This window comes from Stomoxys calcitrans, chromosome 1 (assembly GCF_963082655.1).
Source record: "Stomoxys calcitrans chromosome 1, idStoCalc2.1, whole genome shotgun sequence".
NCBI classification, from domain to species: Eukaryota; Metazoa; Arthropoda; class Insecta; order Diptera; family Muscidae; genus Stomoxys; species Stomoxys calcitrans.
In genome coordinates, this window is record NC_081552.1 from 754,254 (window position 1) to 779,811 (window position 25,558).

Genomic DNA, 25,558 nt, shown 5'->3' on the forward strand with positions numbered 1-25,558 from the left:
TCAGTGCACTATGAAGGGAAAACGAGTCGTTTGTCCAACACAGCTTTGGTCTGAAAGCCTTATAACTCGCCAAAGCTCCCATATAAACTGCCTTGTCTGCTTATAAAGAAAAACAGTGCATAGATCTTAACAAATGGAGGGTATATAATTTTCGCCCCAGCCAGCTCTTATTTTTTAAAGCACCTTTGCGAAATTGGGAACATTATGAAAGTCTCTCACACAATAAATCGCTTCGAATTTGGATATAGCTCCATATATACTGAAAAAAGTCGGTACGTCATCAATACATCTTGGTGTTACTTTAGTCAATGTCAAACGTAAACGCTTTATGTCATATATATTTCTCGGTATTGTCTTAATAAAGAACGGGTTTAATTTATTTTCAATATCGCATGTCAGTGAATGGAATTGAACCAGTATTGTGCAATTGTTGTTAATGAGTTTTTACACTTTCTATCAATCATGCTTACCATTTGCGTTTGCACCTATAGAATCATTGATGGCACAAGTCATAGTTGGAGATTTCTCCTTTTTTCTTCTTTCCGATAATGGATGAAACAAATGATAGCAGACATGGTTCCAAAGATGAAAAAGATGGATTGCGAATTGTACATATTAATGTACAGAGTATTAGAAATAAAATCGATGAAATAAAGTATGCTTGACATACCCGACAGTCAACTTTTTAGATCGGAGAGGGGAACTCAGTTATTAGGTCGAATGAAGGCGATCCATTAGTTGAAAACTCCAAGATTCACATGTACGCGGATAATATGCAGGTGTACATAAGTGCGCTAGAGATTGAATTTCGGGATGTATTAGCCGTTAAAATATTGATCTCGACAGAGTCGTAGATTGGGCAAAAGCAAATGGGCTGAGCCTTAACCCAGGGAGGTCTAAATGTTTTCGCAAACCAGACGACATTTCTGTTTCTTTTCATTTCTGTGCGCAAATAGTTTTGGGGTCATATTCAATAGCAATTTGATGTGGTGTGGCCATATTAAATCGGCATTCGTTAGGACTTATGAAAATCTAAGGAATCTCTATGTCAATTTTAGCCACACTTTATTAAGAATCCGGATATATGTATGCGAATTATTTTCAAGTTGCACTCAAGAAATGTTGAGAAAACTAAATATGAAGTTTATATAAAAATGTAATCCAATTTGTTTACGACCTACCAAGTCGTGATCACATTACCCCATACGCGAGACTATTATATGGTGTATCGTTTGAAGATGTTTTGAAATCAAAATCTCTCTCAAGCCTCCATGAAATTGTGTATACTAATATGCCCGGATATTTGTTTGAATTCATACGCTTTGCAATATAAGCAAGATGAAATAAGTATATACAAATCAGACATGGTAAACTAATTTTTCAAATGATTTTTTCTTTATACCTGCGATAAGACTTTGGAATAATCTGCCTTCAAACAGTCAAAAAATCTCCAACGGACGGCCGTTTAAGTTAGAACTTTTTAACTATTTTTCAAACATGCATTAATAATTTGCAATAACTTGATGTCAACTTTAAATTAAACCACTAATTTTTTTTATTGTGATTCCAGTATATGTTAATTAATTTATTTTTGTTTATATAAGTTATTTATAATTACACTTTTTCAAATATGTTAATTTCTCTTAACCTTATAATTTATATATCTTATAAATGGCATAGGGCGATTAATGAATAAATAAATACAAATACAAAAACAAAATAGCACATTTGGTGTTAATTTTTCTTTCAGTGTATGCTCGATTGCAGTTACGTCTTACGGAACTCACATTTTTTTTTTGTATATTTCTATCAAATCTACTAATTTCCAACAGTTCAACAAGTTTTTTAATTTTATTATTATTATTATTTTTTAACAATAATCAGAACCAAAAAGAAAAAACGAAAGGAAAACATAAAAAAAGAAAAAAATAGATAAAAGAGAAATTATCCTATAGTATCTCATCATAGTGTCGAAGCAGTTTTTTCGATATGTATCATTGTCATAATTGAAAACACGCAAGAAGTTAGAAAGTAAATTAAATTGAAGTGTGCTCTTATAGAAACATCCCATTGATATGGGATAGAACTCTTGCTATGAGTATTTGATTAGCTCGAGTAGAGTGAGAAAATGAGAACATATTTACCAGAAATATTGGATCACGGGATTTTGTAGAACACAATCAGATTTCTACATTTAACAAAATCATTGAAGGAACAACCGATTTTTAAGAAACTAAAAAATTTTGTTCGGCTACTTGGGGAGTTGTTAGTTTTTTTTTTTTAACAATTTTGTAGCGTGGTGTTTCCAATATCAGTTTGACATAATTTACTTCAAATCTTATACATTGAACCAAGGCGCATTTATAAGGTGGCCGCATCGACGAATTGCCATTGCCGAATTCTATTCGCCGTGACAAAAAATTTTCGGCAAATTTGTTTCGACCAATCAGACCAACAAGTTCATTTATTTTTGAGTGTCAAGTAAGAAAAAAAATTTTAAATTTACAAAATTCCCATTAGCTCCAAAGTCTTAACCCATAAAACCATCAAGAAGGCATAGTTTTAACTAGGTTAAATAGATAGCTACCAAGTGAAGCTAATGTTGAATGCTGCAGAATAATTAACGTTCTACTAGCAAAGGGCTCAAATAGGAAGATTTTAACTAGAGAGGTTTGCATAACTTTTTGAAGCTCTCAGATATTCGTGGGATTTTCAGGCCATTTGAAGAGGACATTTAAAGTTTGTTGTCTACGAGGATGGCGTCGTCTTTATGGTGTGTAGCCGTGTGAAATGATTGACCAATTGGCTTGATGTATCCCCCGAAAGATAATTCATAATTTGTGATATTCACCAATATGAGGTAATTTGATGTGTTCTGGGGATCTCTCCTAGATGGGGTGAAGCTAACGCACTCATTGCAATGTCAGGACTTTGAAGTTGACGGACATGCTTTTGATTTGTGGGGTCGAGGAGGAGTTATAGAAGAACATCTTTTTATGTTTTAATTGCCTTCAGGCACATAGTCCTCTCGCCATTCTTGAAAACTATATCTTTAAATGGCAGATTGGAGGGAACTCACCAGCCTGGACAACATTTTGTCATGCATGTTGGCTCCTTCATTCTAATGTCTGACATTGCACTGTACGCTTTTTCAATCTTTTTTGGAGCGACACAAAAGACCAAGTTTCCTGCGTGAAGCTTAAATCGATTAAGGACGTTAGACGCGTGCCATTATATAATTTAAGTTTAAGAACTATAACAGCAGAAAGCACAAAAATCAATTTAAAAAATATTTATTTTAAAGTTCATATTTTTGTAAGGCGAATCCAAATATGAATTGGCATGTCAAGTTCTATCATCTAGGTTGATGCGGCCACCTGATATAATTCTGGTTTACGATTTTAATGCTGGTGCAAGTTTAGCTGCAGATTTGGTGTTGTAGTTTTTGCTGTTACAAATGTTTTGTTGTAATTTTTCATTTTCTTCAATTTCTTAGACTTTTGTTGTTGAACTTCGAATTTGATGTTTTTGCAATGTTTGTGTTTTTGTAATGTTTCCAGACTGTAATTTCGTATTGTCTTTATCCTCCTTTGTATTGATACTTTTGTCCATCTTTTTAGTGTTTTGCATCCCTTGTTGTTGCATTTTTTACTTACCTCTATAAAATTTCAATTACTTACCTTTTAAACTTTTCACGTATCTTTTTAACCTTTCACTCTATAACCTTTCATTCACTTGCGATTTTGACCTTTTGATCTTAATTATTCCTATTTCTATACGTGTTATTTAAAATTTAAAATTTTTCATGATTTTTATAGTTTTCTTTATTAGTATTCATGAATTATGAGATATCACAGGAGACATTAGGAGCTATTGCTTTGAGTTTGTTTTGATAATACTATTAAAATCCTATAATATGAATTGTTTTAATAAACAAATATCGAGTTTCCTAAAAAGATGCTGTTTATAGTTGTCATTATTTTTTTTCATGTATGCACATACAAAATTTCAGCGAAATCGGACGTGCATTTTTCCCAATTGTTTTGAAAAATTACCGTTTTCATTCATGATTTCCATTTCAAAAATTGGATAGAACAGAAGATAAAACTCTAAGATAAAAATTTGGAGGAGTTGAATGCTACGCTAAAATAAAAAAAACCTCAACATTTTGTTAATAAAGTTCCCTTAAAGGTACTGATTTCATCAAGAAAATAATTTTTATGTATTTTTATCTAAGCGTGAGGCGTGATTTTAAACTAAATAGCGAGTTAAATAAGAATGGTAGACATAAATAAAGTTATCGTTATAGTCCTTATACGAACCGATTTACCCAATTAACCTTTTTGATAACATTCAAAATATTGAGTTTATAGGATATTCTTATGACTCTTAATATCAATTTAATGAATTAGTAGAAATCGGTCCAGATTGAGATATAGCTGCCATATATGTATATCACCCGATGTTCACTTTTAGAGCCACTGCAAGCGCATTTTTGGACCAATCTTGCCAAACGCTTTCCTCGACGACTACCTCAATATCTAAGCCGGCACCGAAAAATGAAGTGTCTACATAAGGAAGATATCAGCCGAAATTTGGAAATGAATGAAAACTACTCCCTAAACCTAAATACGAAATTCTAAAAATGTACTGCCTCAAGTCAAGCGGGGTTCCCTGTTAGACTAATTTGTTAAACTTCAACTGCCGACATCTGTTTATTGAAAGTAGTGGGAATCACTTTTATTCTTGTATTCCTCATAGGCACTGCTTAATTTAATTAAATTTTTTGCCTTTTTTTTATTATTTGGTATTGTAAAATAAAAAAAGTTTGGTAAAGAGTATACAAAGTTTAGGCTTCAAAGGGCATCATCTATATATTATAGAAAAAATATAATTTACTCGGGAATTGCTTTTACAACTTTTAAATAGCCCAGTTGTACTCACTCTCACGTATAACATATTTTGGTGTGTGTTTTTGTACCACATTTCATATGGTGCCCTCTACAGATCGACATCATCTTTGATGTCGTACTGTTTCCTTTGTTCGTGCTGTTGCCCGAAGCGCGGCATCATCTAAAAGAAAAGGAACACACAAAAAATACTTCAAGCCGCTTTTGTTGATTCTTCTCAACAAAAAAAGATAGTCTTTTAAACCTCTAAGCAGCCGCGCCGCCACCGTCAGATGTACCACACTCGAACGATGATTGTACGACTCAGTCTCACGAAGTTTTAGCTCATAAGATACTACGTAAATACAACATACCAAGAAATCTATATAAATGCATACATACATACGCATGCATATATGTATGTATTTATATGCCATGCGAAGGCAAGTAGGTATGTATCCATACTATTGTATTAGAGTGGGTCGATATAATAAAAATTGTAATAATTTACCAAAATATTTACACACACCTACCTATAGTTAGAACGTTTTTGCGGCAAAGCAACTAATTAAAGATTTCACATATTAGAGGTCCATTCAATCTAGTGAACGCACAAGTCGGCTTGCGCTAAATCGTACGAAACAGGATAAAAATGCATCAAAAATCCCAAAATAGATACCAAACATTATTTTTCCAAACTTACAACTTACGCCAGCCGACCTTAAACGTACGCGAATAGCTATCTTAACTTGAAAAAGAAGAAAACGACTTCCGACCCACGTTAAGGTGATAAAGTACCTACAGTGAACATGTGTATGGACGTAAGGCGGCTTTTGTATCTTTCTGCTTTAAGAGCGTGCCTTTTGTGTACGTATAGGGTTTTTTTTTTTTGTTATTCATTTTTTGTGTGTATCATTTTATGGAGTAATTGTGCCCACAGTAGACACAGCCGAAAGACGAATTTGTTGAAATGCTACACGCCTTTTCCTCAAAGCAAGAGGGAAACAAGTTTGACATCTTTCCGAGATTGCAATGAAAAACATTAGCTAAAATCAATGACCACAACAGTCGACATATGAATTTTCCTTAATATCAGCGAGTAGTTAGCCTTTTGATTCCAGTTACTGGGCCAAATCGAGTAAACATTTTTCTAAAGTTTTAAAAATGATTGCAATTTAATCCAGTAATATTTTTTTTGTTTTTATTATTATTGTGAAAAATATCAATAATGTAGGGTAAGTGTACCAGCCATCCTTGCCATCCTCTTTCCGGGTAACAATGTTCAATTCAATTAAAATTTGGTTTTTAGAATTCGTAATTTTGTTTTGTTTTAGATGTTTTAACTTAAAATTTTAGTTCCCGACGTCGGCATATAGTATTTTGGTTATTTTATTGACTCGCATACTTAACACAAAAAAACAAGGAAAAACAAAAAAAATCGTAAGTTCGCCTGAGCCAAAAATTAAAGAAATATAGCAGCCGTATTTATATATTTCTCATCTGGAGGTCGGTATACATAAAAGCTTTATTCAACTAAGATTCGGTGTGGACCGTATTGGGAAAGTATTTAGAAAGGTCAATACTACCCCAATTATCGAAATTTCAGGGAAATCGATTTAAAAAATAAGCCATTTATAAAGTCAATAAGCCCAATCGAGAGGTAAATCTATATAAGAGGTATATCCAAATATTGCCCGAATTAGATAATATTCGAAGGGAAGATAATCATACGGACTCTCTTTACAACTCATTTATTCAAAATTCGGCTAAAAAATTCGACTTTTAATTTTGAAAGGATACAGCGCGATTATATCAGTTAAGTGACATTTTTATACCCTCCACCATAAGATGGGGGGTATACTAATTTCGTCATTCTGTTTGTAACTACTCGAAATATTCGTCTGAGACCCCATAAAGTATATATATTCTTGATCGTCGCGACATTTTATGTCGATCTAGCCATGTCCGTCCGTCTGTCCGTCCGTCCGTCCGTCCGTCTGTCTGTCGAAAGCACGCTAACTTCCGAAGGAGTAAAGCTAGCCGCTTGAAATTTTGCACAATTACTTCTTATTAGTGTAGGTCGGTTGGTATTGTAAATGGGCCATATCGGTCCATGTTTTGATATAGCTGCCATATAAACCGATCTTGGGTCTTGACTTCTTGAGCCTCTAGAGAGCGCAATTCTTCTCCGATTGGAATGAAATTTTGCACGACGTGTTTTGTTATGATATCCAACAACTGTGCAAAGTATAGTTCAAATTGGTCAAGAACCTGATATAGCTGCCATATAAACCGATCTTGGGTCTTGACTTTTTGAGCCTCTAGAGAGCGCAATTCTTATCCGATTAGAATGAAATTTTGCACGACGTGTTTTGTTATGATATCCAACAACTGTGCCAAGTATAGTTCAAATCGGTCCATAACCTGATATAGCTGCCATATAAACCGATCTTGGGTCTTGACTTCTTGAGCCTCTAGCGTGCGCAATTCTTTCCCGATCAGAATGAGTTTTTGCACGACGTGTTTTGTTATGATATCCAACAACTGTGCCAAGTATGGTTAAAATCGGTTCATAACCTGATATAGCTGCCATATAAACCGATCTCGGGTCTTGACTTCTTGAGCCTCTAGAGTGCGCAATTCTTATCCGATTTGAATGAATTTTTGCACGAAGTATTTCGTTATGATATCCAACAACTGTGCCAAGTATGGTTGAAATCGGTCCATAACCTGATATTGCTGTCATATAAACAGATCTGGGGATTTGACTTCTTGAGCTTCTAGAGGGCGCAATTCCTATCCGATTTGGCTAAAATTTTGCATGACGTATTTTATTTTTACTTTCAACAACTGTGTCAAATAAGGTTCAAATCGGTTCATAACCTGATGTAGCTACCATATAAACCGATCTGGGATCTTGACTTCTTGACCCCTAGAGGTCGCAATTATTATCTGATATGCCTGAAATTGTATACGATGGATCCTCTCATGACCATCAACAAACGTGTTTATTATGGTCTGAATCGGTCTATAGCCCGATACAGATCCCATATAAATCGTTCTCTCTATTTTACTTCGTGAGCCCCAATGGGCGCAATTCTTATACGAATTGCCTGAAATTTTACACAGGTCTCCAACATATAATTTAATTGTGGTTCGAACCGGACCATATCTTGATATCGTTTTAATAGCAGAGCAACTCTTTTCTTATATCCTTTTTTGCCTAAGAAGAGATGCCGGGAAAAGAACTCGACAAATACGATCCATGGTGGAGGGTATATAAGATTCGGCCCGGCCGAACTTAGCACGCTTTTACTTGTTTCGGATTTCTTCGTTACGATTCGAACTTCTGTGCCACGGAGGCCTCCAACGTAGTACAGATTATGTTTTCGTCCATAGGCGGAGTTATTTTGAAGATAGGCTACATCGGATAATATATTAATCTATCTTCCTTATAAACCGATCTGCCAATTCGCTTTTTGAAGGTTGCATAATCCCTAAAGGCGGCATCGAATAAAAAATTAAAAAAAAAATATTAAAATAATTTTTATGACTAAAATGTTCTTTTGATTGTCTTTTACAATTAAAAATTTTTTGCGATTATTAAATTTGCCTATGCCTTCTTAACTTATAAAGTTGATACTTCCACTAGTTTTTTTCTTAAGAACAGGCACTTTCGCACTTATTGATGGACACTACCCTCTTACTAAACGCGAATTTATGCCGTAATCTGTAATCTCAGCTCAAATATTTTTGTTTACGAGGAGAGTCTAGGATATTATTGATGTTTATTGACCAGTTTTATTAATAGAAAGTTTTAGATATTTTTAGTTATTTTTGAGTTTAAAAAAACACTACAACTGTTACATGCCGAACTTAAGAGCACTTGCCCTACCTATTTATTTTTATTAAAACAATTATTGAGCTTTTGAGCTTATCATAAATCCAAATTGCAAAATTGTTAATCAATAACACAAACTCTTTTACAGGACCGATTTCAGCAAATTGTTTATTTGAATGTACAAATTTCTTAATTGAACCTAGTTTTGAATTTTTTCTGTGAAATAGACTTAGATTTTCCAACTGCATGTACACCGAAAGGGAAAACATGTGATTCTAACGAAAGGTATTTGAAAAAAAACGAATACTATTTAAAAATTTGGAGGCCGCAAATAAATGTGATAAACAAATTTAATAATGTAGATTCGAGAAGGATCGATGGCCCTAAAAGCCATAATAATATGAGAATCGCCTTCAAAATATTTAGAGAAATATGTATTTTCAACAAGTAAGGAAAGGACTATATAATACCCTACAACTACATTATAAGTGAAATTAGTAGCTATATCTTTTTCTAAACCGAATTTTATGGACTTCGATGGATGTCTTCAAATGGATTATAAAACCATCCGTATCAAATTTCGGCAAATGTTTTCAAAATTGTATAACTACGGCTCTTATATGAGCCAATAGGGCGATGTTTATGGAAACGAAATATAAATCTGAACCGATTTTGAAAAAAATTTAACAAAAATGTCAACAATCCCTGTATTCTTGCCGCACTTGACCTCAGCAAAGCTTTCGATTCTGTTGACCATGACGTTTTTTTTTAACTCTTCAACAATTTCAATTTGTCACATACCTCTTGTAGACTTCTTATGTCTTATATGTCAAATAGCTCGCAGTATGTAGTCTGCCATGATCGTGTTTCTAATGTATTTCTATTTCTACTGGTGTACCAAGGTTCTGTCTTGGGACCAGTTTTGTTTATGCTCTATGTTAATGACGTTCGTTCTTGTGTAGAACATGTACACCTAGCAATATCTGCCGATGATTTTCAGTTGTTAAGTACAACTGACTCTGGTACGTTAGAAAGTTGCATCACGAAACTTGATGAAGATATTGGAAGAGTTTGTCAATGAGCTCAGTCCAATAGCTCAAAATATTATTGTTCAAAACAATGTTGTCACATCGACTGACACTATCACCTCAATGGGCTTTGTAATTGATTCTGATATTGTATTGTATTGGGTTGCCCAAAGTAATTGCGGATTTTTCATACAGTCGGCGTTGACAAATTTTTTCACAGCTTGTGACTCTGTAAGAAGAGAGAACCTCTAGATCAAGCGGCATATCAAGCGGGTCTGAACAACATTCATGCAGACACGGTAGCAGACGCGTTAATTGGCTACCGGGTGAATGTAGTCCTTGGAGAACGACCGCCACCCATTGCACCCGAAGAAATCGACCTCCCCCGGCAAACCAGAGTGGTTCTGGCTCAATTACGTTCCGGCAGATGCAGCCGCCTCAATTCCCCCAGAGCTAGGATTGATGCCGACGTGCAAGATGTATGTCCCGATTGTAACCAGGGACCGCACGATACACGTCACCTGTTTAACTGCCCGGCCAGACCCACTCGACTCAGACCCAGATCCCTGTGGACGCACCCCATCTTAGTCGCAGAGTTCCTGGGTCTTGACACTCAACAGAATCAAGCAGACGAAAGATACTACACAATAAACTGCTACAACAACAACAACACGAACGAGGGGGAGCCGTACAGACCGATAATGCTTTTAGATACTGTGACTAGATAAATTGCTACGACCACGGATGTGAGGCTAAAGGAGCTTTCTATTTGGTAATGTGGCGGCTACGGACACTTTGTTATCATTGAAGATATCTGTATCCGTTCGCAATTGGCAAACTAAATTGCACTAATTTTTTATAACCCCACTGTGCGTAACTTTTAACTGCCCGGCCAGACCCATTTATAAAGGGTGATTTTTTTGAGGTTAGGATTTTCATGCATTAGTATTTGACAGATCACGTGGGATTTCAGACATGGTGTCAAAGAGAAAGATGCTCAGTATGCTTTGACATTTCATCATGAATAGACTTACTAACGAGCAACGCTTGCAAATCATTGAATTTTATTACCAAAATCAGTGTTCGGTTCGAAATGTGTTCAAATTTTGACAAATTTTGTTCAGCGATGAGGCTCATTTCTGGTTGAATGGCTACGTAAATAAGCAAAATTGCCGCATTTGGAGTGAAGAGCAACCAGAAGCCGTTCAAGAACTGCCCATGCATCCCGAAAAATGCACTGTTTGGTGTGGTTTGTACGCTGGTGGAATCATTGGACCGTATTTTTTCAAAGATGCTGTTGGACGCAACGTTACGGTGAATGAACACATTTCGAACCGAACACTGATTTTGGTAATAAAATTCAATGATTTGCAAGCGTTGCTCGTTAGTAAGTCTATTCATGATGAAATGTCAAAGCATACTGAGCATCTTTCTCTTTGACACCATGTCTGAAATCCCACGTGATCTGTCAAATACTAATGCATGAAAATCCTAACCTCAAAAAAATCACCCTTTACTATGGTAGCATCTTCCCTCCTTAATTAATTCAAAGGAACGGCGTTGGTTTCATCGTAGCTCTCTGATGAGGTTGAATCTTCATTAAAAGTGAATAAAAAAGAAACAAATTTAATAATTACCAATAAACAATATTTATGTTGTTTTTGTAGCAGTGTGTTGTACACTGAGGAGGCAGCCCTTGCCGATGAAGGACTTCATCGGGTCAATCCGGTACGTACAACCGGCTGCCATGGGATTGGAACAATATTTATATTTTTTTACTTACCTCTGCCATTTGCTTTTGTGTTTTCATGTAACGGCTGCTTTTCATGAAGCAGCTGACCTTTACAAAACATCTGTTCAAAGTTGCAACTTTTTGCTGGCAAAAAATTTGCAGGTTCTCTATTTTCAAACTGTCAAAATGTGCTCTCTCTCGCGCTCTCTTCTGTTGGCAAATAAAGTACTCGAATGTCTTCCAGTAAAAATTTGTGCAGTAAATTTGCAGGTCAAAGTTTGCTCTCTCTCGGGCTCTCTTCTGCTGGCAAATAAAGTACGCGAATGTCTTCCAGTAAAAATTTGTGCAAATTTGCACAAGTTTTTGAGTTCCCGAACACAGCTTTATTGCAAATTGCTCAAAGATGGACTAACATATATGTATGCTATCGGACGATTTATGTATATATGTATGGGAGCTAATCTTAATCTGAACCGATTTCTAAAACATTTTCTAGTAAGGTCGAGAGTCATAAAAAAATTCGTGTGAATAGTTTAACAAATGACAACATTATTGCAATATTAGTCCGAATCGGAGTAACATATGTCTGAGATTTATATCTAAAACTCAGCCGATTTTTTTCCAATTTTAATAGGCTTTGTCACCTGGCAAAAAAAACGTGCCGAATTTGATGATGATCGGACAAAAATTGCGATTTGAACACAAATTAACATGGACAGACGACAGACACACGGGCAGGCAGACAGACAGACAGACGGACATTAGTAGATTTATTTGTTTTAGTAGATCATCTAGGAACCCGCAATTGTTAAAACCTAAGCTTACAACGTCTTTAGAGCAATCATATGATGTAAGAGCAGCTACAATTTTTAAAAGTTGAGTGTTAATTTTCGCAATATTTATATTTAATTTTTAATATTTTGTTATTTATGTCTTCTCATTAAATTTCTATTGTCTTAATTATGCACATATTTTGAGAATCTTAGTTCATTTTGGGTTGCACAAAAAGAAAAAAAAAGACAATAATTTTTTTGTTTTTCATTAAAGCTGTCTCATTTGAGTAGTCATTCATTCATCCATCATTAAGTTTTTAAACTTAAGGAAATATTTTAAAAAATTTTAAACCAAATTCGTAGTCTATTAGTCTATGCAAATGTATATCAGATCATTTTGTTTTTAGGGTTGCATAAGGGAAAGATGGAAGCCAAATATTTATATATAAAATTTCGTATAATTTAATTATTGTGTTCATTATTCAATATATATTAACAAACACCAAAGAAGATAAAGACAACACCGAACTAGAATTTTCAGTTGCCCCGTTTTTGGAATATAAGTGATAAGACGAATATGAAATACTATTGGGTTGCCAAAAAAGTAATTGCGGATTTTTCATATAGTCGGCGTTGACAAATTTTTTCACAGCTTGTGACTCTGTAATTGCATTCTTTCTTCTGTTGGTTATCAGCTGTTACTTTTAGCTTGCTTTAGGAAAAAGTGAAAAAAAAGTATATTTGATTAAAGTTCATTCCAAGTTTTATTAAAAATGCATTTACTTTCTTTTAAAAAATCCGCAATTACTTTTTGGGCAACCCAATAATTTTAACAAAACTCCCGAAGAAGTTGGAAAATACCAATGCAACGTTGAGTAAAATGTGAAATAAATTATGAAAATAACTCGGTTTAAGCAAGCACACTTTTGCTATTGAATATAAGATTTTAGTTCACATCTATTTTTATGTTTGTATAATAACTATTTTTACACGCTTTTTAAACGTTTGTACTATTTTATTGCAGTGCAAGAATGCGCTACAGATTCGGAGGAATTAATCTATAATCAGGTACGCGCTTCGTCCTCCTGCAGTGCACCCCCGGATTTGCTTTTGGTTAGCGATCGCGAAAACAATATTCCTTTAAGATCTGAAATAGCTCCTGGTATAAATACGTTGGCAACACCTAATAATTGCCCCGCGGTCAGCTCAAGTAATAATAATCCAAAAGACCCCCAGCAACATCACCCACCCCAACAGCATCTCCAAAAGCAATCTTCTGCTTCATATAACAACTACAAAGAGGCAAATGTAAAACATCAAACTAAAATCACAAGCAGCAGGCAATGTGCAGCAACGGCAGAGTATGTGCAGCAACAGCAGTTGGATAATGAGGGGCAACTGGACACACAACAAAATAATTCATCAGCACGCCACGCACACCGCCATCAACCGCGCCCTGATGAACATATAAGACTAGAGGTAAGTGATATACTTCTCCCATATCAAAGAGTGCGGCCAGATTCAATGAATGTAGGCCCGAGTCCGAGTACCTCCTGCAGAAATGTTTAACTTGGCAAATTTCTATAGTTTCGACAATGCAGAATTATATTCTTATTGAAAAAGTCTAACTTCAAAATATATATACGCTGGCCTATGCTATCCGGTCCAATCAAAATTTTGGTCTGATTCTTTGTTTTATTTCAACGAACTGAAGAAGAAATGAGCAATATTTTATGTTTGTTGTAGGCTAGGTTAACGTTTCTATTAATAACACTCCCTGAATGTATGGAATGATACTGATGAAATTGTTTGCCAACCCTTCAACCACTGCTACAGCTAATATCATAAACTTGTGGACTAAAGGTTTCACCATCGTCGAAACCATACTATTGAGTCATTACTCTAGCGACCAATCCTTCTTTGTTTGTAGCTATCTGAGCCAAAGGTGGATTGGTGGCAAGAGTATTGAGTCAATACTATGCTACAATCGACAACCAATACTCTTGCTACATGGACAATCTATTAAATATCTGTTCTAAAGTAAAACACACAGAACCCACGAACTAATTTTCGTCAAAGTTGAACATATTTCTCGTCCATTACTTTTTTCCATCTATGCGCTTCGGCTGAGTTTAAAGCTACATCGTATTGTACTACAATGGTCCAATTTATTTTTATCTTGAGCATGAACTTTGTGCCTTGATGCAAATATGTCGCCTATTCTGATATGTTTGAAACCAGTCTCTGTGGATCTCTTACCATCATCCATGTTTTCCGTTTCTTGAATTGCATTGGGGTTCCATTCAATTTCTAAAAAGTTGTTCATCATCTTGATAACGATTTTTTTTGAATATCAGGTTTTTGGGAAATTTTAAAATAATTTCTAACATTAGAACTGCGTTCTGTAAAATTCAATATGTTTTCTTACTTCAAAACTTCATTCTTGAGTATTTGCAAAGATGACCACAAGTGCAAAGTTTACACGCGATCTCTCAAGCTTGCCCCCGTTCTCGTTTCCTAAAATATCCTTATGTCCAGGAAACCGGCATAAAGCCAGTTTATGATACCCCTTAAGGCCCGGCCCTGGATAGCACCACACAGGCTACAACATTGAGGTCCGATTTGTGTGGTGTTCATTGCTGTCACAAGAAGCTTAGCTGCGAGCTACCGGGCGCGTGCACATGTTGCAGATAGTGGATTGCTCCATACGGAGTAGCTGCAACGGCAGTCGCGGACAATCAGCGGTATCGAAGAGTCTCAGTGAGAGGCCGGGCGGCACCGGCTCTTGCACAAATAATTTATGCCTTTGATGCTCGATATGACAAAACCAATTATTGGCGCCTTTTAAAAACCAATGGCCACCGTTTCCCCGGGGATCGGTCCTTTGGACTGGAACGAGCTTGCTCAACTATATGAACTTGACGAGGATCGTTACCTCCACACGAAAATGTGGCTACAACAACAACAACCCCTGAAGACAATATAAAACGTCTCGAAAAAGGACCAACACTTTAGATCTCAAACTCGTAAAGCCTTCAATGCTGCTTGACTATCGTTGTACATATAGATATCAGTTCGATTTATTCCTCTGGAAAGCACAATTGCTTCTAAATGAGTAATCACATAGGTAATCTGCCTGGAAAATGGTACTATTATCACGCAGTCGCAAATCGTCGTGGGCGTTGATCTCAAGTTTACCGAAATATAAGCCACCGCCGGTCGCTCTCCTTCTGTAAATATACTATATTAATTCGACCCTTCAACCATTTCGTCAGCGTCGGTAAACTTATAAAGGGTGATTTTTAAGCTATTATCTTTTTGGCAACACTGGTTTAAACAGCTCACGCACGTTTCGTGTTTTGTTTCACCGTCAAATATCTTCAGTTTTGCTCTATAATTTAACCATGAATTAATTTTGGGAATCAGGTAGACCCCAGAAAATTGGTCCCGAAATTGGGTATCAATTTCATATGAGCCCCACATTGACATGGTCGTTAAATATGCCCGATTTAGGGGTGTTTTTGGGAGTGGGGTGGTCCACCAAACACTAAGCCCTAAAAAAATATTAGCTGCGTGCTCTATTCTCATTTATCTATATATCATTTATTTGAACCCCATATTGGCATTAGCCTCGAAATTAGATATCAAATTCGTTTTCTAATCGCAAATACCTTTCATTTAAGCCCCTTATTGCTATGGTCGTAATTTGTCCTCTATGGGGCATTTTTTGAGGAGGGGCGGCCCCCAAAACACTTGGATATCACATTCGTATTTTACACTCAAATAGATTTTATTTAAGCCCCATATTGCCATGGTCAGTAAATAAGTCATGTTTGGGGGGTGTTTTGGGGAAGGAGTGGATCCCCAGAAACTTGGTCCCACATTTGGATATAAAATTCGTATTCGACTCGTAAATACCTTTCATTTAAGTCCCATATTGCCATGGTGGGTACATATGTCCGGGGTTGGGGTGGTCCCCCAAATACTTGATCAGACAATTGGATATCAGATACGTTCTCTAATCTTAAATATCTTTCATTTGAGTCCCATATTGTCGTGATTGGTCTATATATATATATATATTGTGGAGGTTTAGGGGGTGGGCGGCCCCCCATGTAGCTCATCCGAAATTTGGATACCAAATTTTTGTTTTGGTACACAAAATTTCGCTTAAATCGCACCACCCATCTGCGAGATCTGGCGTTTCTGAAAATTAGGGTAAGGGGGAGGCTCCGCTCCCCCTCCAGATATAAAAAAAATGTAGTACCCTATTTTCACCACGGAATAATCATGCAGCATCTGTGATAATTTCAAGATAATCAGTTCAGCCGTTTTTTTTTTGATTTTGATTTTGATTTTTATATATAAGAAAGAAGAAAGATATGAAAATTTAACCATTACGTCCATCAACCTTTAGCATTTTTTAGGCTTTCACATAATTTGTATTGATCTAAACAATAGTTAGCGACATTTTGGTACATTGCGTGTTGTTTGTTATCACTTCTAAACATATTCTCTTTTCATTGATTCACTTGCAGGAATTCACGTGCGATGTTTCAGTTGAAGGTGGCAAATCATCACAGCCTTTGCAGTTTTCTTTTACATTCTACGATTTAGATGGGCATCATGGCAAAATTACTAAGGACGACATTGTGGGTATTGTGTACACCATATATGAATCAATTGGTAAATCAGTCGTGGTACCTCACAGTGGCAGTAAAACGATCAATGTCCGCCTTACGGTATCACCAGATGATAAAACGTCGAAATCTTCTAAAGTAACAAAAAAGGTTGCGCCAAGTTCCTTCACGTTTGAACAGCAAAATATTGCATCGCAAAAGGATACAAACAATGCACCTGCACGTCGTCTGCATCGTTACAGGCCGCGCAAAATCATAAAGTCTGACGAGGAAGACGATGACAGTAATAGCGATAAAGAACGTGAAATACCTACGACACAGATCAATACTAGTGCCAATATCCTACTACCGTCCAAAAATGGAAGAGTCTCTTCGAAGCCACCGAAGGGAGAGCAGCCCTGTTGTTTGGTGCCGCCAGAGGGTGTTCAGACGGCAAACCCCGATGATAGTATATATGACCAATTGAAGAAAGACCCCCCCATTCTTGACACTTGTCGAGAATGTGAAACTCAAAATGTTGCCATTTATCCTATACATAACAAATCTGCAGAGAATGAGGCCTATTTGAAAAACGTGACTTCAACGCGAATAAAATTGCACCGAAAATCGCGAAAACAAAAGGTAGGTTCCAAGCGCAATCTGATATGTGCATAGGTATTAGACCGTCCCATGTTATTAAGGCGAACAATTTGTTGGAAATAGAGAAATGCGTATCCTCCATTTTTCGCCATTAAATTCAAATAAATTCAAATTACGAAACATTATGGCGACTCGACGTTCAAAGTTGAATGGTAGTGCATTCCAAGTTATTCAGTTGAGTATTTTAGGTCTTAGCAAGAAATTGGTACACATTAATATGGAACTAATTTTTACCAAAAATGTCTTTGGAAAAAATTTTGATGATGATTGGGCAAGAAATACGATCCCCACCTTAATTACAAAAAAAAAAAAAAAACGCCAGAGGGACAATCAACATAGAAAGGATATGCGGACAGACGTGATGATTGGGTAACAAATACCATCCCCACCTTAACCCATCCCCGTTTTCGCACCAGTGACTTGGCGAACATTTTCATGTTTGGTTGTATGTTACAAACTTATATTGAAAAAGCCCCATTTTTACGGATTGCTCTGACGCTACAAACAATATAGAAGTAATAAGGAGTATGCCATTTATTTATAAGGGGACCAGAAATCTTCTTACACGTTAAGTTTCAAAGCGATTGCACTACAATAAGGGGTAGTGGTCTAAAATAGGTTAATTACCAAAAACATAGGGACAGCAGGATTTTCTGTGTTGAACTATAGATTTTATGTCAGCCACAGTAGGGTAGAGGGAGGGTACAGTATGTGTTTTTTTTTGTAATAAATTCCATCCAAAGGTGAACTTTGTATATCAATTTGATACTTGGACCTAGGCGACATGGGGGATCAAAAGGTAACAAGTAAAAAGGCATTAAGTTCGGCCGGGCCGAGCATTGGACACCGCCTAACTCGGGTTTGTATAAACAACATTTCGTTGAAATCCGATTGAAAATGCATGACTCTGAATCTATAGGAGCTATCTCGAAATATGGCATAGGGAGTAGCTGCAATTGCAGTCGTGGACAATCAGCAATGTCTAGTGGAGGGTCTCAGTGAGAAGTCGGGCGGCACAGACTCTTGCTTACATACTAAGTGCCTATGATACTCGATGGGACATGGCGAGTTATTGGCGTCGTTAAATAACCAATGGGCATGACGTTCGCCTGATCTGGAACGCGCTTGCTCACCTTGGAGCTTGGAGGATTGCTACCTCCAGGATTGCTACTAAGTGCCTATGATACTCGATGGGACATGGCGAGTTATTGGCGTCGTTAAATAACCAATGGGCATGACGTTCGCCTGATCTGGAACGCGCTTGCTCACCTTGGAGCTTGGAGGATTGCTACCTCCGCATAGGGAAATGTAATTATCAAACTGGACCAATCTTGCCACAATTCACTGTTCAAAATATCAGCTAAATTGGGTAAAAATGAGCGTTATATATGAGTTCAAGACCTAAATCGGAAGATCGATATACATATAGCAGCTATAACCAAATATGATCCAATTTGCACCATATTCGAGGTGGTTGTTTAGGGGTTTAACATAGCTCACTCTACTTAATTTTAGCAAAATCGCATAGTAAACGCTATTTATGGGTGAAAGACCTACAATCGGGAGTTCTTTCTATATGGTGGATGTAAACTAAACGGACGTCGGGGTGTCGAACACATCTCCCTGTGTTAAATTTCAGCGAAATCTGGCAATAAACACGACACGGATGTCGAGGATCTTAACACAAATCGCACTTGCCGATGAAGGAATCCATCGGGTCAATCCGGTACGTACAACCGGCTACCATGGGATTGAGATTCGCACTATGCTTCCAAAGACTTTAAATTTGAATCCGATATTGTTCCGGTAGGCCAATATATCCCTTTGGCGGTTTGCTTGAGCGTAGGGCACCCCTCAGATACTGATCACTACTTTTCAACATTCGATTCGTACTCTACTTCCAAATATAAAATGTTTAATTATGACACAGAATTTATCTACCTTAATTAAAACGGCACTTACATTGCTGTAAAATCATAACGTCTGGGATTATCGATACAAAATTTTAACAGAAGATGGAAACAGTCGTAAATTAACTTTTCCTATTCAAAACTGAATGGGCACTTACATCTTTTTGGCGCTTAGGGGACGCTATGTATGTATGTAATACGAGTATTTATATCCAACAATTGTAACGAATCTTTGCCCAGATTGTTTTTTTTTCCCACAGACAGGTTAAGTTTTTGATATAGCCCCTATATAGACCAATCTCCCGATTTAGAGTCTTGGACTCATAAAAACGGTATTTATTACCCGTGTGGTTGAAATTTAGGACAATGATCTGCGGTAAGATCCCCGATATCCTTGCCGAAAATGGGCCAGATACCATCCATATATGAAACGAAACTTTGCCCATATTGTTTTTTCCCACAGACAGGATAAGTTTGAAGATGGGCTATATCGGACTGTATCTTAATATAGCCCTTATATAGACAAATCTTCCGATCTAGAGTCTTAGGCTTATAAAAACGGTATTTATTGCCCGATTTGGTTGAAATTTAGGACAATGATCTGCGGTAAGATCCCCGATATCCTTGCCGAAAATGGACCAGATACCATCCATATAGAGCGATCTCTAGATTTAAGGTCTTAGGCCCATACAAGTCGCATTTATTACCCGATTTTGCTGAAATTTGGTACAACAATTTTTATTTTTTATTTATTCATTCAGAACATGTAACAAAAAGCTACAAAAATGGCCAGTGTAGATAATTACAATGGGCTACTCATTAGACGCGTGGATGTCTAGACGACTAGGGTCTTGTCATCATCCTAACCCAACCTAACCGAGTGCACATACGAGAATTAGAGCATTCGTGTTGTTGTTGTTGTTGTTGTAGCAGTGTGTTGTACACTAAGACGGCAGCCCTTGCCGATGAAGGAATCCATCGGGTCAATCCGGTAAGTACAACCGGCTGCCATGGGATTGAGCATTCGTGTGCTTACCCAAAGTAATTTTCCATCTTAAGTGATGGTGTAGGCAGCTGCGACGGCCGATGGCCGCTCTCCATATCTATTATGGACAAATATTGCATTCATGCAGCTTACAAGACCTATTTTCACCCAATCAGAGCAATAATCAGTGCCATATCAATCAAAAAAGTATAACAAATGCCCAATAGTGGGCCAACTGATCCATGTTTAAAATCAAAACGGAGTAGCTGCAACGGCAATCGCAGACAATTAGCAGTATCGAAGAGTCTCAGTGAGAGACCGGGCGGCATCGGCTCTTGCACAAATACTAAGTGCCGATGATGCTCGATATAACAAGGCGAGTTTTTGGCGCCTTTAAATAACCAATGGCCACCTTGTTCCCGCGGCGATCAGTCCTTTGAACCGGCCAATTCCATATGAAAATGTGGCTACAACAACAACATGGCCTGATCTGGCCCATATTCGATTCGAGTGTCACGCGGCTTTATACAATGCATTGTTCTAAAATGCAGAGTAATCGGACAATAAATGCGATTTGTTTGCGCTTTAGACCCAAAATCGTGAGATCGGTTTATATGGCAGCTATATCCGGATATTGGCATAAATGTGAAGGACTTCAATTGAGATTTCTATCTTGCTTTCAAACAATGGTATTAATTGCACTTACCTCTTAATTATTTAAAAGTAGAGCATTCTTGTGGCAGCGAAAAAGTTGTAAGAGCCATAAATACCGTTGTCTTTATTTAAATGCATAGCGCATAGCATTTTTTTTACCACTAAATGCATTAAACAAAGAAGTGATACATATGTAAAAATTATATTCCAATGTAGGTTATGCTATGATTTATAATATCTAAACCTTTTCCTATAAAGTTTTGATTTTGACGCTAACATCTTTTTGGCGGTTAGGGGAAGATATGTTGTACGTACGTACGACACTCTTGCAACATGATTTTATTAATCTTTTTGATAATTTTTTAACCGATTATCATATCAGACGCTGTCGTTTTGGGATTATGGGTCAGTTGTTTTACTACACCGCGTACGGCAGATGTACCGCATTGCTGTCGCCATCCGATGCAATAAGAGCATTATAGAAAGTCATTGCATAATTGCGTTTTTACATTTTGATATCCTTGAAGCTATTCAGAAAGATTACGAACATTGAATTCGCAATGCTTTGTGGGTTAAATTTGCTAATTTTTTCGTAGCGATGAAACATATAGTTTTAACATCGCGTTTAGTTTTTACGCCCATAAGCCCAATTTCGTAATTTTAAGCCACATGGCTTAAAAATATATAATATAAAATATTTCAATGATTTTTTGTTTTTCAAATACACATCTAAATACAGTGTTTTTTTTATAATTGAACTAGCTGGACAGGGCCCGCTCCACTGCGCCTTCTTTCACTTTCTTAGTTTATCGGGGCCCTATACGGCCACGTCAGGAAATAAGTCCTGTTGGGGGGTTCTAGTACGGCCTTTCAGATATTTCGCGCCAATGTGGATATTATATTGGTGCTCCTCTCCAAAATACCGTTCTTTGGAGCCTTATATTGCTATGGTCGGTTAATATGTCCGGTATGGGGGTGTTTTTGTGGGTTAGGCGGATCCCCATATATCAGATTAGTGCTCTGGTCTCAAATACATTTCATTTCAGTCCCATATTGTCATTATTGGTTAATATTTCATTTGGCTGGTGCCCTTGGAGGTATAAACAAACTAAATTTCGCTTAAATCGCCCCACCAATCTCCGAGATCTGGCGTTTTTGAAAATAGGGTCAAGGGAGGGTCCGCCCATTAAAGTTTGAATGTTAGATCTACTTCATTCTCTTGGATTTGGTGGTGGATTGGAGTAGCCAAACTTTTTGCCCCGAAAGTAGATATCAGATTCATACTCCACTCCCAAAAAACACATTGGAGCTACATATTGCTATATTCGGTATATATGTGTGGTTTAGGTGGAGTTTATGAGGTGAGGCGTCCCTGAAACACTTGGCCATGAAACATATACAGATTTGAGCCCCTTTTTGCCATAATCCGCAAATGTGTCCAGTTGAAGGGGTATTCGTTCGTTCTCAGCCCTGAAATAATATCAGCATCGTGCTCTACTCCCAAATTTCTTTAATTTGAACCCCAATTGGCATTGGTTTAGGGGGAGTTTATGGGTGACCCCAATCATCAAATACTAATTATTTATCGCCATAATAGGCAATCATGATCGGTTTGAAGGGAGTTTAGAGGCGTACCCTGAAGTAATATCAGCTTCGTGCTAGAGCATGAGTTTGTTTGAGCCCCATAATGTCAAGCATTTTGAAGTAGGCTATCACGATATTCAAGGCTACGGGTCTTGTTCAGTTTCACACTAATTAATTCGGTTATCTACATTAAAAATCATATTTCAAAGCGACCACTTGGGATACCACATTCTTACAGATCCGCAGGTCCTCCTGTGTCCATCCCAATTTGAGGATAGTGGACCAAAGACTTTTTATTTCTGTCCTATTTTATCCTGATCGGCCTTCATATATTATTTCGCATTACTCATATATTATTTTTAATTCCTTTTTGTTGAGTAGGATATTGCGATCTACTGTCCTGCGGAACGGTAGGACGTGACCCAGATACTTGAATCTTTATACCAACATTACATTCTGCCATAGACCTTTCTTTTAATTGACATATTATCTATCCCGATCGAACTACACATCCTATTGAAGGGTATTTAGTGGGTGGGCCGGTCCCAGACTCTATCCTAGTTGTGCATACCAGATTCGTAGACAACTCCCAAAGACCTTTCATTCGGTACCCATTTTGTAACGTTGGACATTTATGCCTATTTTGGGGTTTTTTGGGGTTGGGGAAGTCCCGTAGACACCTTGGACCAAATTCTTATAACAAATTCAAAATATCTTTCGTTTGATATTCATATTCTCTCAATCGATAAATATGTCCTGTTGGGGGGTTTTGGGGGTGGGGAGACGCCTCAGACACCAAGGAATAAATTTTTATATCAGCATTGCACTCTACCTTTAAATGGCTTTTATTTGATATCCATATTGTCCGAATCGGTAAATTTCTCCTGCTGGGGGTTTTAGGGGGTGTGGAGGGCCTTCAGACACCAAAACATAAATTGTTGTGTCAGATTTGTATTCTACTTTTAAATACCTTTAATTTGATACCCATATTGCTCAAAGTGGTAAAAGTGTCCTGTTGGGTGGTGTTTTTGGGGGTGGGGGCCCCCGACACTAAGGGTAACATTTAAATGCCAAATTCGTACTCTACTCTTAAATACCTTTCATTTGATACCCATATTGCCCAAAGCGGTGGTGAAATTTGTATACCAAGAGTGAAATTTGTATACCAAATCCGTACTCTACTCTTCAATACCTTTCATTTGATACCCATATTGTCCCAATCGGTACACATGTCCCTTCGGGTGGGTTTTGGGATGGGGCATCCCACAGGTTATTTGAGCCCAAATTTTTGTTTACCAATTTCGTGTTTTTGGGGAACCATAAGGTGGCATACAAAATTTCGCTTAAATCGGTGCATGCATTTCCGAGATCTGGCGTCTATGAAAATTGTGGTATGGGGGAGGGTCTGCCCGCCCCCCCTTCGAAAATCTAAAAATCCGAAGGGGGAACAAAGCGCAACAATTTCATTTTTATATAATAGATTCCTAAAAAAAATTAGGTTAGGTTGAAAAGAGGTCCGGTTATTAATCCGCCCCATGCCACTATGGGCATACACCTTAGCCAGTAATTGGCTTGGTGTGCGCTGCAAATGCTAAATAGTAACCTCAAAAAAGAAGATTTTAAGTTAGGAATTCCGTACTACTTACAAAATCCTCTATTGTTTTCCATACCACTCCCCTAGGTTTGGTTCATGTCTGGTATTGTGTCCCCACCTAAGTACCGCTGTCTTTTAGCCGCGAAAGCCGGGCAATGACATAGGAAATGCTCCAACGTCTCATCATCTTCCTGAATGCTGAACTTTTGTATCATAAAAAGAGTTAACAAAGGAAAGAAAGTAAACTACTTATTAGGCTACTCACTGAAAAAATATAATTGAAGTATGTAGGACTCCATAGTGATAGTTTTTGGCTTGTATGTTTGTGCAAAACAACAAATGTCGATCAGTATGTTTAAAGTGAGGCTGCCGCCTCAGCGCACAACACTTGCGAAATTTTACTTTGATTCATATAAACTTGGTTTTGAATAAATGCGAAAAATATGGAATTTCACAAGCAATAGTTGGAGACCACCGCAGAGGCTAGCATGTCCGCCTATGACACCGAATGCCTGAGTTCAAATGAACATCAAAAAAATGTTCAGTGGTGGTTTTCCGCTTACTAATACTGGCTACATTTGTGAGGTATCCTGCCATGTTGAATTTTCTCTAGCAAGTGGTGTCGCAATGCGGCACGCCCTACGCACTCGGCATAAACGAGGATGCCGCTTATCATTGAGCTTAAACTTTAATCGGTGCAGTCCGATTGATATGGGATAAGTATCCCCTGTTCCTTAATGTAATGGTTCCCTTTTTTCCTGAGTAAAAAATTGGTGGTTTCATGTACTCATGTTGTCAGTTTAACGGTTTTATGTTATTAATTCTTTTTGTCTATTTTCCGTTTGTTATTATTTTATTTCTTTTTCTTTTCTTCTTTTGCATCATTGCGAACGAAACACCCACCCACCTTTGACCGAATGCAACTGCTTGAATTGGGCTTTGTAATGGATAATAACCAACAAATATCAGTATCATCAAGAGTGCATGCAAACACGGCAACGTAGTCTGTCGGTTGGCAACGAGACCTGTTGGAATAACCGTCATTTGCAGAAGGCGGCAAATCAAAATCATCAGTTGCCCTGGATGGCTGCCCAACAGCTGCATACTACGGACGTTCTAGATGGTGTCCAGTTGCGGAATCCATTTCAGCCCATGGATGTGAACGTGTCACAGAAGCGCAATTCGGCAGAGTGCTGGAAAACAGCACTGAATCGAAACGATCTTATTAGCATCATTCGAGAGAGCATGGAGAAGAACCGTTTGTGTTTTCAACTGAACGGGTATGTGTG

The 25,558-nt window shown here is 37.3% G+C and overlaps 1 protein-coding gene and 1 long non-coding RNA gene across 2 annotated transcripts in view; one reads left to right on the forward strand and one right to left on the reverse strand.

Annotated features, from left to right (window-relative positions):
* Positions 1 to 25,558, forward strand: part of LOC106096174 (protein naked cuticle) — a 32,289-nt gene that overhangs the window by 4,174 nt on the left and 2,557 nt on the right. Inside the window, exons 2-4 of the mRNA XM_013263777.2 lie at positions 13,288 to 13,742; positions 16,802 to 17,524; positions 25,239 to 25,549. Coding sequence (XP_013119231.2) covers positions 13,288 to 13,742; positions 16,802 to 17,524; positions 25,239 to 25,549 — 1,489 coding nt within the window. The remainder of the gene's footprint in view (positions 1 to 13,287; positions 13,743 to 16,801; positions 17,525 to 25,238; positions 25,550 to 25,558) is intronic.
* LOC106096176 (uncharacterized) lies at positions 4,769 to 5,223 on the reverse strand. The gene is made up of 3 exons (XR_001222870.2): positions 5,155 to 5,223; positions 4,945 to 5,101; positions 4,769 to 4,870 (listed from the first exon to the last, which is right to left on the reverse strand). It is a non-coding gene; the product is annotated as an uncharacterized LOC106096176 (long non-coding RNA).